Source organism: Falco rusticolus, chromosome 6 (assembly GCF_015220075.1).
Source record: "Falco rusticolus isolate bFalRus1 chromosome 6, bFalRus1.pri, whole genome shotgun sequence".
Lineage (NCBI taxonomy): Eukaryota > Metazoa > Chordata > Aves > Falconiformes > Falconidae > Falco > Falco rusticolus.
Window position 1 is genome coordinate 13,054,615 of NC_051192.1, and position 14,972 is coordinate 13,069,586.

Consider the following 14,972-nt stretch of genomic DNA (forward strand, 5'->3'; position numbering starts at 1 on the left):
TACATTGCTGCCAAGGGACCTGCAAACAGAATCAGGCCCCCATATATTCAGATATACACAGACTTAGTCACATCTTGTGAAAGCAGCCAGAAGGTAAAGGTGAGGTGCTGAGGAAGCGTAGGAAGATAGAAGCTTAATAAAATATAGGAAAAGATCGTTCAGGGATTGTTTATGGGTTTAAGATTGGATCTTTGCTCTGCCACAGATTTTTGCCCGGTTTTGCTTCTAGCACTGTCTACAATACTTAATTTTGGAGAATAATTAATTTGCATTGTCTATACCGGTCTACGTTGCTCATAATGTAATGACCTAGTCTTTCTGGGTTCTTCTTACAGTTAGTGTATTCTAATATAGCTTTTTATGGTACAATCCATGTGACCATTATTAGGCATCCACTTAATGATAAGTAGATCTCACATGGTAAGAGAAATCATGCCCAAGCATTTCTCTTTGCTGGTTATACATTGTCTGGGATAGACCCAGACAGCTGCCTCAGACGTAGGCACCTACATTTGATTAGGCAAATCCTATCCTATAATTCCTTCAGTCAGTAGATTGAATGGTGCCAGGGAACATTCCCAAACACTGGAATGCAATCATCTGTGTTCTTCAGTTTTTAGCATGGTGCCTGGAATGATTTGGCCCAAAACAATCAGCACTTTCCCAGCACATTCCTGAGTGTGGGTCGGGACCCAGCACCAGCCAGGGACCGTTCCGAGCCGTCGGTCTGGATGCAGCTACCCTGCTCCACAGGCTGAGATACTTTAACGCTATAGACACAGCCAGGCTGGGCCAGGTGGCCCCAGGGCTAGAACATGGGCCCTGGCACTGCTTGGTTTAGTAGGACAGTCACATCCACACCTCAACACCCACCACAACTGTGGCTGGGACCATTCAGTCATTCACCATAATTATTTTTTTCGGGATCACCTGGTGATCCCGAGTGGACAGGAGACTTACAGCCTTGCTGGGTCTGAGCCATTTGAGTATTATCCTACAGGAACAATGTGGCAGAGACAGGAACGGGACCAGATCCCCTGCAGGTAACATTCAAATGCTTCACCCTCCTGCAGCCACTGTCCCACTGGTTTTCAGTTTATTTTTAGGGATGTTTTTTTGTTTTGTTGGTGGTGGGGTTTTGGGGGGTTTGGTCGTGGTTTGTGTGTGTGTGTGTTTTTCTTTTAAAATTCATTTTTTTCATTTTTTTTAATACTCTTTAAAAGACAGAAAGAAAGAATCTGGACTGAGACAACTTGCAAAGGCACATAACCATGTAGGTTTTACCTTCGTGAAACAGGTTTTCTGGGTCCCTATTATAAATATCTTAAGGCAATGCAGCTTTTAAGAATAATAAAGTACTTTATCTTGAGACTTTTCCTATGTAATAAGTTAATAAGTTTTCATGCTCCTTTTTACCTGTTTTCGAAACCACCATGCCTTTCACGTCATGAAACAGCCAACTAAACTGCTAGGTGAGATTTATTGCATACCTCTTGATTTCATGTCAGTCTAAAGAAATAAAATCTGGAAGCTGACTGCACTTTGCTCCTTCTTATCTGTTTCTGTAGCAGCTTCTCTTCCTGCATTCAGCCCTGTCCTCAGAGGACTCGCAGCAAAGGCCATCTCAGGCCATCTCTGAGAAGGCAGGCTAAGGCTGGCAAAATTATCAGAGGCGGCCTGTGATAAAGGAGAAGCAGGAAGCCTCTTTGGAGGACATCTTATGAAGGTGGTCTCTTCTACAAGACCTATAATAATGCCTTTCTGTTCTGGACCCGCCTTTCAAAACAGAAAATAATGCTGCTGTATGGCACCACCCTCTGACTTGGGCTAAATAACACTGCTACCCTCCGTTCCCAATGAGAAGGTGAAATAACATAAGGCAAGTATCCAAGACGTTGTCAGACCAAAGACCATTTCTTTGCTTACTGGGATTCCTGTATTTAGGAGTGTCTTTTCCAGCTTCCTTTAGATCCCTAGCATTAAAAATACATTGTAGTAGCTTCCCCAGTCAGCTTGAAAACCCACAGGACAGATAAGGTCTTGGTATCAAGCCCTTAAGGGAGGACCCGGGTAGCAGGTATAATTCACAGTTCCAGAGATCTCCACCTAGAGATGGGTTGTAGCAGACAACTTTGTTTTCAAAGTACTTTTCCAAATAGTCAGGGACATGAAAATAAAGACATATGGTGATGGAAGAAACAAATATTCATTGTTAGCCTTTTACGATAGCAGGAAGCACAGTAACAAGAGCTGAAAAGACAGGGTTTAATTTTTGCAGAAGTAATAAGGAGAAACACATATGGGAGCATATTTGTTTGATTTTTTTTCACTCATCTGAGGTAGCTTCCTCAGTCATTTCCATTTTCTCCAGCTGAATCAATATTTTCTCTCTCACAAAAGAAAACAAAACCACAACTTAACCTCCCTACCCACACAAAACATATTACTTAACTGCCTGCTGCTCCCAGTTATCTTTGCAAGCTGTCTTCTTTCAGCAGTTTAATTTTTCAGTCCTCTCAAGAAATATCATACATTAGCATTACGCATTTTATGGTGCTTTTACTTGTCACGGATCTCACAGCTCCTTGCTAACACTGGAGGCTTTTATCACATAATAGTGTGAATTAGCTATATTTGCTTAGAAAATGGCAAGTATATTTTTCCAACAAAAATAAAACCACCTAAACAGCAGCAAAACATGCTTATTTCTTTCTAATAAATTTCCAAGAAGGTTTCCAATTTTTGCTGAGAAACTGGAATTTAGAAAGATTTGCAGAATTAATCACAAAAAAGGTATTTAAAATGTGTTCCTAAAAGCTTGATTTTTGAACTGACTGTTTTTGCTTTTCAAAACTAAAAAAAACTTGTTTGTTGTGCAAGAGACGAAACAATCTGCTAAATATAGAATAAAACAGTGGGTTTATGCCAAATATTTTTCAAAATCTGTTTTTCATATGTGAAAATATCAATTAATTTTATTCAACAAATATTAACCCTTTGAAAACTCTGGCTCGGCAGTCTTTACTTGTGTGAGCAGTATTTTAGCAACTTCACCAACTGCCCTGCAGCTACCTAAGGAAACAACACCTAGTTGGGAGAATAAATCTTATATAATAGAGCCGGACATTTGAAAATATAGCAATACGTAAAGGATCTGATACTTGCTTCCTCCCATGCAAGAGTTCCAAAGGCTCTTTAACATTTAATAAGATACTTTATATACTTTAATAAGATAATAAAATACTCTTTAGTATCTACTCCTTTTGTTATTACCACTGCAACACACTTGGTCTTTTCTAGCAGCCTGACTGCCCATGCTTTTCTTCAGTCTGTCTAAGGTTTTTCTGTTTAAAATCTCCAAAGTCAATGGGTGCAGGTTTCTGCTCCTACTGCACCTGACACCCTCCCTTGAAGGCACAAGGCGCCTCAGTGTTTCACACCCTCCATTTCTGCAGCTGGCAGGGTTTACTGATCTGTTTTCAAAACCACCACATAGCACAAGAACAAAACAGCAAATACAGCCACAGTAACGAGAGTCTGGGGTGTTTTTCCCCTGAAGGGTCACCCCAGGTCTTACACCCTTTCTCCGTTGCTCTCATCCCCCAGCACCATGCACAGATCCTGTCTGTCTCCCCCTTTCCACCCCTGCCCTCCGTGCCTGGCTCCTGTGTAGTGCTAGCTCTGCAGTTTGAGGAAGTTCAGAACTTAAACGAGAGCTGCTAAGGGAGTTTCTCTTAAAATCCACATTTCTAAAATACAAACTATCACACCAGAGTTTTTCTTTCCCAATTTGAAGTACAAAATCTTCTAAGTGTGTGAACGTGAACCGCTAGTTGATCTGAAGTCTGTTTTATTTACCCTTATATTCACAGCCCCTGTGGCTATTCTGAGTTATTCCTCTGCTTTTTCACTACTTAATGTCTTTTTGTACCATTAATTTTTACTATATCCACCCAGCTATTAAACCGTAACAACTTAAAATCACTGTGTCAATAGGACTGTTTGTAGCTTCACTTTCTTGTGAATAAGCGTATGGCCATCTGTCTCTTGGGCACCCAGCTCTACCTTCAGTACCTAATCAGTGCACCTATGCCAACACCTCGAGCCCATTAATAATTCTTATTTAAGCAATCAACAGGTTTACCTGAGCTGAACACAGTCCCCAGTCCAACCACACCAGGGTAACACAGAGGGACCATTCCTTACCTGCTTTAAGGTATCTCTGCAAGTCAATGTATATTGCTTTGACTTTCTGCTATGTGATGTTTTTTTTCCAAAACCACATCTACATTTTCCTGTGCTGTAATCCCTTTTTTTTTTTTTTTTTTTTTTTGTGCCAGAACATTTTTTCCCAAAGCTGTCTCTCCTTTTGTGAGTAGGCAAGAGGCAAGTCCAATTATTTTCTCCAGATACAGTTGCATTTTTTCCAAGCTGAATCTTTTTCAAATATTTGAGTGTTTCAAATCTCTCTGTGTTGTGTTATTTCTCTGGGCTCCAGGCTCTGTGAACCATCATTCAGTTCCCCCAGCTAGCATCCCTGACACGTTGGTTATTCCCCTTTAAAGAGGATTCATTGGATGACACCAGGGAGGATATATATAACAGCATATCCCAACACTGTTCTCAGAAAAGGTGCTGATGCCCTGCTTGTTTCTGAGATGTACTTCAAACTGACTCTTTACATCCTCCATGGATTTTGCCATTTGAGATGACCAACCTAATGCATTGATCACTTCATCATCCACGTTACCTGCAGGGGCACTAACGCTGAATTGCACTTTGTTACTGGGTACTCCAAGGGACAGGCAAGACCAACCGCCAGTGCCCTTTGGCAATATTGCTTTATTTTCCTGCTCAGGAAGGAGGCAGTGTGTGCTCAGTCACACCTGTCATTGTACATATTTATTTGCCCTCTCTTTGCATGGTCTGTGCTTCAGGAATGCTGTGACTGAATGCTCCACTGCAGCATCCTGGGCAGACAGAAGTTTTCCAAGCCTGGGAAAAGCTGCAGAAAAAAATGATCCTTTGCCATATATTATTCAGGCACTAGAGAAACCTGTTCCTTCTAGGGACATACAGACTTCTTGTTCTGTGTCCTGAACAATTCCTGTGGTCAACAGGAAGATCTGGCCGGCTTCCTGGGTAATGATCAGCTCTGTTGAAGGCTTACTGGGCAAGGCCACAGCAACCAAGAGAAGTGATTGCAGCTGCCAGGCCAGGTACCAACACCATATAAGCCAGAGAAACAGTAAGTACCAAGGACACAAAGGCTCCAGGCAGAGCTTCTGCAGCCTGTGTTGAAGCCCACAGTGACAAGGTATCCCTGCCAGCACCACCCATAGCTTAGGTACGGTGACACACTCTGTCAAAGGCTATTACAAGCCTGCGTGTGTAGAAATGAGGAATCAGGTTCCGACTTCCCACTCAAGGTCTCATGTGTGTAAGTACAAAGGCTCAATAAAGCCTGTGCATTTAGACTTTATTCACTGGGAGTACTCAACCATTGGCATAAGTGCACCATAAAATAGACAAAGAGCTGTAATTTGTACCAATGGAGCTTAGCATTTCTGGGGGTTGTTGAGGCAGATTTCCACCATGGGCAATGCTTTAAAGATGAGCAAATAGGAGGCTGATGGGACCTTTTCTACTGAATTTCCCACCTTCGACCTCTCTTTCTTGTTGCCTGTAAAAGCTCCAGCTCATTTGCAAGCACCTCCAGATCAGCAGTATCTAGGCCACTAAATAGAAGCAGCCTGAGTTTGAAAGGTGTGCTGTGCTTGCAGCAGCCATTCAAATACCTAAAAATTAAACTAGTTTTACCAGGGTGGTTGTGAACCTTAGCCACTGATTTCAGTCAGGTTAGGTTTCCAACGCAATGCTCCCAGCCTCCCTGTTGCATCCCTTAGAAGAATTTCACATTTCCCCACTTCAGCAGGACCTCAGCTTCCCAGTCGGAATTGCTGTCCCTGCGACCTAACACAAGCCCTCCAAAGCCCTCAGAGAACGGGGCTGCTTCCCTGCATGTCCCCTTCAAACACGCAGGGATGTCGGAACAAAAGGGATTGCCGAATATGCTGGTTTTCTCCAAAACACTACTAATTAGTTCAAGCTGACCATAGCCAGCTCTTTGCCTAGTCCTGGATCGGACAGAGTGTGCTAACGGACAGCCTTGAGCTCCCCAGTTTCCACTCTCCTTCCTCCCGTTTTGTGAGAGTTTATTATGGAAGAACCTTGCTCTCAGGCTTTGCACAATGTCCTTGGTCCTGTCCCAAATAAATCAATTTCTGCTTGACAAAACTAGCTAAAATACAGTAGGAGTTTGGTGGAGGGGGGGGACACAGAGCAGAGATCTACATTTTTGGGGGTTTGTTTTGTGAGTTAGACTGAAGGGTTAAGTCCAAAGCTCCTGCAAAGCAAGCCTGCCTTTTCTCCTGCCTTGCCGACAAGGGGCTGTCAGGTCTGCTAGGGCTGGACGTGCTGTCCCAAGCAGTCCTGGCCGAAGCTCCTGGAGGAGCGGAGCTTGCTGCCTGGAGAGCTGGCGGGCAGCTCTCCTGCTGCAAATGCATGCATTTCTCTGCTGCTCTCCTTTGGTCCGGGGAGCTGCAGATTTTTTCTCCTCTTATGTAATGGTCTGCTGGTGTCTTTGCTTGGAAAAGCTGTTTTTCAGCTGGAGGTGTCAGGAGCCCCTGGAGTCCCCCTTCTCTTGGGTCACTGCTCAGGGAGGTGCTGGCGGCGGGGGGGAGAGGTGCCGCGCTGCCGGGCGGCAGGGGGGAGCAGTTCCGTCCCCCTTCCCTCCCCTTACCCCCAGCCTTTCCCGGAGTCACTGTCCCCCTCGTAGGAGCACGGGGCAGCTCCGCCTGGGCGACCGCGGGCTGCAGATGGAGGAAAGGGGAGAGGTGGCCATCTGGGCTGGCAGCGGTGCGGGTCCCCGGCCCCGCCATCAGCCACGGCGCGGCCGGGGCAGGGCTGGGTGCGGCGGGGGGATGCAGCAGCCGCGGGACCGGGGCACCCAGAGCGGAGCGCGGCTGCTGCCGCTGCTGCTGCTGCTGTGGGAAAGCGCTTCGCAAAGTCTCCGAGCAAAGCTCTCCCTCCTCCGGCAGCCGGCGGGGAGCAGGGCGGGGGGGGGGGGGGGACGACGCGGCGAGGGAGAGGCACGGTGGGGTCGGGGGGATGTTAAAATGCAGCATCATCCTCCCGCCCCGGCAAATTCCGGGCGCGTGTGTGTGTGTGTGTAGGGCGGAAAGGAGCAGCGGTGCTTTGCGGGGGGGGTGTGGGTGGGTGGGCGCTGCCGGCGCTCGGTGCACCGCCCCGAGAACCGGTGCCCGCCGCGGGGCTGCGCGGAGCGGGCACTGCAGAGCCGGCAGCGCTCCCCGTGCAACGCCTGAGCCTCGCCGCCGAAAGGGGGGCACCGGGAGGGGGGGATGCTAGTTGGCTGGGGGGGAGGGTGGAAAGAAGCGGGGGGAAGGAAAAAAAAAAAAAGCAAGGCAAGGACCCCCCCCCTCCCCCCCTCCCTCCTCTGCCCCGTCCCTTCCACCCCCGACACACACACACACGCACACACACGCGCACACACACCCCATTGATCAATATTTGGCTGTCTTGCTGCAACTTGCTGCAGTCTTTTAAAGGAGTAGTAGAGAGAGAGGGAGAGAGAAAGGGAAACTGACAGGAAGGGGTAAGGAGCTACACATGTCACATGTGCTTTCTAAGACGGCCAGGAGCATCTGCAGGCTGGATCTGGTGGAGGATGCTGCGGCAGGTGATACACAGAGGGCTCCAGTCGTTTTTCTACAAGCTGGGCTTATTCGTGAGCAGGCATCCGGTGTTTTTCCTCACTGTGCCCGCAGTCCTGACCATCATCTTCGGCTTCAGCCTGCTCAACCGCTTCCAGCCTGACACTGACCTGGAGAGCCTGGTAGCCCCCAGCCACAGCCTGGCCAAGATCGAGAGGAGCTTAGCCAGCAGCCTTTTCTCCCTCGATCAATCCAAAAGCCAGCTGTATTCGGACTTGCACACCCCGGGGAGGTATGGCAGGGTGATTCTCCTCTCCAAACCCGGAGGCAATATTTTGCATCAGGCTGATGTGATCCTGCAGATCCACCGAGCCGTGCTGGAAATGAAGGTGAACTACAAAGGCTATAATTATACTTTTTCCCATCTGTGTGTGTTGAGAAATCAGGATAAGAAATGCGTGCTGGATGATATTATTTCAGTGCTAGAGGATCTGAGGCAGGCTGCACTCTCCAATAAGACAACAGCCAGGGTGCAAGTGAGCTATCCCAACACTAAATTAAAGGTATGCTCTTACTGCATGCTTTTGCCAATTAAAGAGGCAGCACTTCATTTCTTGTCCTAAACAGCAAAGAGAAATATAATCCTATCTATCTCTCTATATCTAAATGTGTGTGATCTGGGCTTTCCTCGGGAAGCAGCTGAAACCGGTGCCTTGCTATTGTTCTGTACGAGAAGGGAGGGTGGGGGGACTGTACGCTAACGGACCAGGAGAAGCAGGGAGTGGAGGACAGCCTCCGGACCGGGAGACCTTGCAATGCCTTGGAGGGTTCATACATCGGGGAAAAGGGACAGGAAGTCGGCGAGGGGCTGGGAGCTGGGCTTTCACGATCACCTTTTCCAGCCCCGCTGCCGTGCTGGGACAATTGATCTCCAATGTGGCCAGAAAAGGCTTTCCTCAAATGCACAGTGAGCTCCTGTATCTCCCTGCCTCTGCGAGTGCCATAGGAGCAGCAGGAGGTTTGGGCCAGGAGCGATTTCAGGTGTCCTGCTTTTTTTCCTTTACCTGCATGCAAGAAGGGGAAGGGAGGTGGAATTTTTTTTCTCTGTGTGAACATAATTAACTCTGCCACTGATGGATGAGCTGGAGTTCTGGGACAGATCCCATCAGCTAGAGGCTTCAAGAAAAGGGGAAACAAGGTAAAAGGTGAGAGAAGTTTCAGTCCTTCCAATTAAAAAAAATAAACAATTTGGCACAAATGATCCCAGGAGTATTTCCCTGGCACAAAAGCATTCATCTGCTTTCCCTCTCATCTAGAGCAATCCAGTTCACCAGGACTAACCTGCTATGGGCAAATAAAGTGCAAAGTTTGCAGGTGGCTGCTGAAAGAAGTTTCTGTGAATTACTATATCTGCTTGCTCCCCCGGGCATTGCACCAGAGGCAGGATTTATTTAACAGATTGTAACAAACTCCCCAGTGTACTAGTTACTCACGGCTCGGGTCATAAGGAAGAGGGTACGGTCCTGCTTGTAAACCAGAGAGGGTCTTTGGGGTTCCCCCTCCCCCTTTTTTCACAGAGATCCTCAAGGATGAGGGAGGTAGTGCTCTCACAAGTACCAGCCAGATCCTGAAGTTACCATTTGTTTCTTGCTGTTCATTTGCCAGGAAAAAGAAGTAAAGCCAGTCTCTGCCCCAGAAACTGAAGAGAAAACACAGATTGATTTTTATTGGTCTTTTTGCTTCAGTAAAAGGGCCAGGTGGGACAGCTGGGGGTTGGTTCTGTTGCTCTAGGTGTTAACAGTAATTGCTTTGTGCAGAGTTGTGGCTGTTTGAGTGTGTGGAAAGGAAAAGGTGTCCTTGCTGCACCTGAGTCCCGAGTGCAAGGCATGCTCAGAAACATGGGTTAGTCTGGATTAAATATCCCTGAACAGCTTCTATCTTCTAGTTCACTGTGAAGACCATCCTGCTGTTGCAGAATTAAACTGCTTTCTTCGCCTTTTGCTTATTTCTAAAGTCAAGATTCAGCTAGTGCAGTGGAAAACACTGATAAACTAGACTAACATCATTATAAACCATCTTTATACAGAAAGAGTCATTCTACTCTTTCAATCCAGATTGATTTTCTTGTGTAGAGAAACCCTAACTGATCTTGGCGAAACTAGGATGGGGTCACTTGCAATGTGTTGGTTTTTTGTTTGGTTTTTTTTTTTTTTACTAGGAAAGTGCCTATAGCTCCTCCTTTATTAGAGACAAAAGCAAAGGAAAAAAATAATATGGTCTGATTAGTGATTTATTGGAATAAAGTGATGGGTAGATAATTCACACAGAGAAAGGTTTTCCCAAAGCACTGATGTCTGATTCTCAGCACTGCCGAATACCAGCCTGGCACCTCCAATCCCCCAAGTAGCTGTTGTGTATCATCTTCTGGATGAAGGAATAAACGCTCTGAAGTATCTAGGTTTAAAGTTGGACAGAGCAGGCAGCTTTCTACCCACTTCTCAGTGAAGGGAGGCAAAGTCGCCAAAATCTGTGACTACACTTAAGAGAAAAGCTAACATTTACAACCCATTTCTGTGGATAGGGAGAGGACCTGGTGTCACTGAGAAAGAGAAACATGCTTTGCCACAATTTTTCTTTTTCTGGTACAGTAAAGACTTTTGTATGACCACGGTCAGCCCTCAACCTGGCCAGCCTTCAGCTATGGTGTGTTCTTAGAAACTCACCTCCTCTGGTCTCTTTGGCTTCAGCTGCTGGGAGTAAATTACTACTTGGTTTAGATTAATTCATTAGGTCATCTCTGCCATCTCTGTTGTCCCATCTACCAAGGGTTAGGAAGCTGTGAGCAAACATTTCTTGCTCTCCCTCAAGCTATGGCCAAAATCTTGGTTTAATGCAGGCTCCCAGGCTATTTTCTGACCTCCCTCTCTGCACATCTGAGCAAAGGCTGTAGAAACCCAGGCCTGTGTTGCATGTTTTGGGGTGTCTAGATGTGTTCAACCAAAAATATCCCAGACACTGCACCCACCAGGGTAGATCAGTTTCTGGATGTTCAGCAAAGGGACACAATTCCTGTGGCTGTAGGCTTGAGGTTTTTAAATTTCTTTTTACTTGAGTCATGGCAGAAAGGAGCTAGACCTCATGGGAATGCAAACAAGAGGGACAAATCTGCCTGCCCTTATTCCATGTGGGCCAATGTTCATCACGCTCACCAGTCCTTGACCTTGGGAGCTTCCTCAGTTAAACCATAAAGACCCTTCAGTATCTTTTAGGTTGCCTCACTTTCTCAAAGGACCCATTGCTTGACCAATACTGGTAGATTTTTCTCTGTCTTGGTCTTTTAATAATGGCCTCAGATTGAATAAAGTTCTTCTATGAACAATACGGTGGGTTGACAAGCCATGAGTTTCCAAACTGTGAAGGTGTCCCAGATGTGTTTAGTTCACAGCTGACACGAGTCAAGTGTCAACTTGTACTGGTTTGGGAACCACAGTGACAATGTTGAGCTGTCCCAACCTATCTTCTGCTCCATCATTGACAAAAACATCTTGTAGTTTTTTCTTTCCTTCAATCCTGGTGAACTGCTCTCACTTTGTCCCTCTTCTCATCTCCCGCTAGAGATCAAATTGGTTCACTCCTCTCGGGTGAGGCTGGCTGAAGCCTGGGTGTGGGTGAGCTTTTGCCAGGTCTTTCATGGGAACTTCATGGGAACCGTGCGAGCAGGCTTCAGCAAATGCTCCAATTTTGAGACAGCTGTTATTGGGCTGCAAAATGTACTGAAACTGCTTGGCTTTTGCTTAGAAAATCTGGCTGTGAAGGGTAATGACTGTTTAATCATAACTTGCTGTTGTTTTGGGAAAGCTTACAGCCTTGGATACATCTATCTTCACTGCCCCTCTAAGTCAGAAAGTCTTGGTTTCTCCGCTCATCGGAGAAGGAGCAGAGAGATGGCACTTACACTCAGAGTGCAGACTGCAGTGGGGTTTCAAATGCCTGGACTGGTTTAAAATTCACTCTGGCAACACAGGGGTCATTGTAGGCTAGTTTACTCTTCTGAAAGGCCAGGTGAACCAGGCTGTAGGAAAATGCCTTGCTCCCAATGCTTTGGGGACACTGTCTAGCCTGTTCACGGTTATTGCTATGCTACGCTGCAGTCTGCAGCCCAGCCAGAAGAGTGACTTGCCCAAGGTCATGCAGATAGACCGTGGTGGAGCAGGAAAACAATGCTGGATGTGTGAAGTCTTGATGAAGTCTTTTGAGATACGTCCTAGAGCAAGATTGCTTATGCTTTCCCTAGCCCAGGACAAAAAAGCAATATTCCTGTGCTTGGGGTCTGGACTGCACCCTAACTGTAAAGACTGGGCAAGTCTACACTGAGCACTGACCTTTAGTCATCATACTGTTAAATTGCAAGTTTTGACAAATCCCAGCATCATTTTTGTCCAAACTTCCAGGACAGTGCCTGTGCATGACTCCGCAGATAGCATGGGCACGGGTTCATTCCTTGTTGGTCTATCTGCTCCGTTCTGGGGATAGCAGTGTATCTGCTTGGATATATTGTACCTCTGCCCCCAGAGCCAGAGTATGGTCTAAGGCACATTTTTTAATTGGTATAGACAGTATTATTGATTACACGGGGTTTATTTCTTGTGTATGATCAGATATGAGGAAGGAGATTGGGTTTTGACCCTGATTTACCAATAACCCCAGCAAATTTGCTGTCCTTATCAGGAAAAAAAAATCACTACGAAGAAGGAAAATTATTTTTGGACACAGTCCTTACCTGGAGGGAAAAAAAAAGGCATGAAAGCATTTTTTTCAGGTATTTCACCTTTACTGTTTGTTTTCCTGTTTATTTACAAGTTTGTCTAAGAAAAGATAATAATTTAGAACAGATCTCTCTGAGAACAGAATGAATACAACAGTGCTTAAAATGAGCTTTTGAAAGCAGACTGCATTTTGTAATACTGCTTTCGATTAATTAAATATCAGTCATTTATGAACACTAGGCTAAATAGCAGCCAATAAAAGAGACATCTCTATTACCACATTTGTGATAAACACATCAGCTAGATATTGAATCCTTTCTTGCTTAAGTAGAAAAGTTGCTTGTATTCACTTAGCATCTTGAAACCTGTAACTGCAGATTTGCTAGGGGCCAGATTCTCAACTTTTCTCACACTAACAGAGGTACTTTTAGAGTCCTGCTCCATTTGCATTTATGAAGTCTTTCCCACTGCTCTAAGACTAATCCCTCTTTATATGCCCCTGAGGCATGGGTCAGCTCCATAGGGCAGAGAGGATAGAAAACCACAGCCCACCTACATCAGAGTAGGCATCTGCTTATCAATAATATCCACAAACTAATTATTCCTTCAGTAAAGCTGGTCCAAGTACAAGAGTTCTCTGACTCCAAGGACCAGACGCTTCCTTGGAGGCAATGTGGCTTTGCACCCATTTGGGATACCACCCGTCCCAATCCAAGCCTGTGGCTCAGGTCCTGTGAAGTGCTCTGTGGCTGGCAAAAGCTGCTAAGTTTTTGCTAAGATAAAGCAAAATAATAAAATATGAGCAGGGAGAAGATCAGAAGAAGAAGGCTGGAGACTGCAGATAGTTTTCATCTCAGCCTTCCGGATCAAGACAGGATTGGGCAGGCTGAGCTCAGAGTAGCTGCTCCATAGCACAAAAGCAAGCATAAAATGTTTGAAAGCAAGTAGCCTGTTCTGACTCACAGGTTAGAAAACTTATTTTTTGGGGAAAAAAATAATGAAAAGACCCTCTTGCTGTTCCAGCTGTGTTTCTGTGCTGTCTGACAGGACTAGGAAGGGCTCCTGAAGGGGCTGGTGGAGCTGGTGCCTGTGACCGGTTAGCTGTGCCCTTGCTAGGAGATGTCCCTGAAGCTGTCAGCTCCTGCAGACATGATTAGACAGCCTGTCTGCTCCACGTGGGCAAGAAATGAAGTGTTTCCTTGCATTTTTAGGAAAAATTCTCTGCTCCTTCCTCTGCTTAGTACATTAGGAAAGATCTTTTTCTTAGCTGTGCTAGACCAAGCATTAAGACACTCCTAGGAGGAAGGCCAGGCTATGAGCCCTGACTGCACCAGGGACAAGAAACCAGGTTAACCTGTACCAGGACAAGGTATCCCAACATAAACAAAGAGCACGAAGACTGCGGAAACCTATCAAAGCAGAAAGACAGCAGAAACCAGTCAAAGCCGGGATGAGGTTTAGGGTGCTTTTTTTGCATTGCTTCAGGCATGAACTTAACTCTCCTTATCAGTCATTGGGGTAAATTCCACTTTCACCCTACCATGGCTGTAGACAGCAGGTTCCTTGAGTGTGGGGCTCATTCCTTCACATCTAGCAGTGGAGAGCAGTGGCCATGTAGAAGACTGCAAAGAAAATATTCTCGACTGACCTCTCAGATGGCCTTGGTCAGCTGCTTCATGCCTCTTCCTTGCACCTATTCTGCTTTTTAGGTAGTCAGCACTTGCTGGAGGACATGGCCTTTTATGCAGTGCTAGGTCTTCTGGAGACCTTGCTGTGATCTGAATAATAATAAAGAAGTAACTGGAAGGTTGTTTGGGCAGAGAGAAAAGGAAGACACAACTGCAAGCCCCTTCAGTTAGTAGTGACTGCTCAAACTGCGGATATCAACCGCTTGCTAAAGGTAGAAAGTCCAGTAGCACTTTGCCATCTTCCTATAATAGCTAATTTCTGGACAGAAAATGTTTTTTTATTTCCTTTACTAAATATTTGGTGTTTCTATGTTGACATAACTTCTAATTTCAGCCATCCCTATACCTTTACAAAATGTCTTTGGAGCCCCTTACTGTACTGGCTGTGTGAGCTGTTGGAAGGCTCTGAACTTCTCTCTCTGGGTTTACAATGGATGCGTATTCTTGCTATCTGTAGCAAGAATTAAAACAAATTCAGATACCACCATGCTAGCGAGGCAAGAGGATACAACTGACAAGCCTTAGTAAAGAGGACGTGTCATCTTCCCAGCCAGAGGAAGATGCTTTTACAGAGAGGAGATCTTTAAACCAACATTAACTGATTAAATATATGTTCTGTGGCAGAAGTGAGAGGAACTTTAAGACACAATTAGATTAATAAATATGTCCAGAAAGTTCTTAATTTATTTAATGTCCTTTATGTATATGTGATTATGTATATTACATACATATCTATCTTTGTTGGTAAGCAGTGATGTAGGTAAGATTGTGCTAGACATTTTGAA

General features: G+C 45.6%; 1 protein-coding gene across 3 annotated transcripts in view; it reads left to right on the top strand.

Annotated features, from left to right (window-relative positions):
* The first annotated feature begins 7,525 nt into the window (after nt 1-7,525).
* Nucleotides 7,526-14,972, top strand: part of PTCHD4 (patched domain containing 4) — a 92,738-nt gene continuing 85,291 nt past the window's right edge. For 2 of the 3 annotated variants that reach the window (XM_037392281.1, XM_037392282.1), the window contains exon 1: nt 7,526-8,122. In XM_037392281.1, coding sequence (XP_037248178.1) covers nt 7,697-8,122 — 426 coding nt within the window. In that variant the 5' untranslated portion in view covers nt 7,526-7,696. Of the gene's footprint in view, nt 8,297-14,972 lie in introns of all 3 variants that reach the window. The other variant, XM_037392280.1, reaches the window with a different exon arrangement.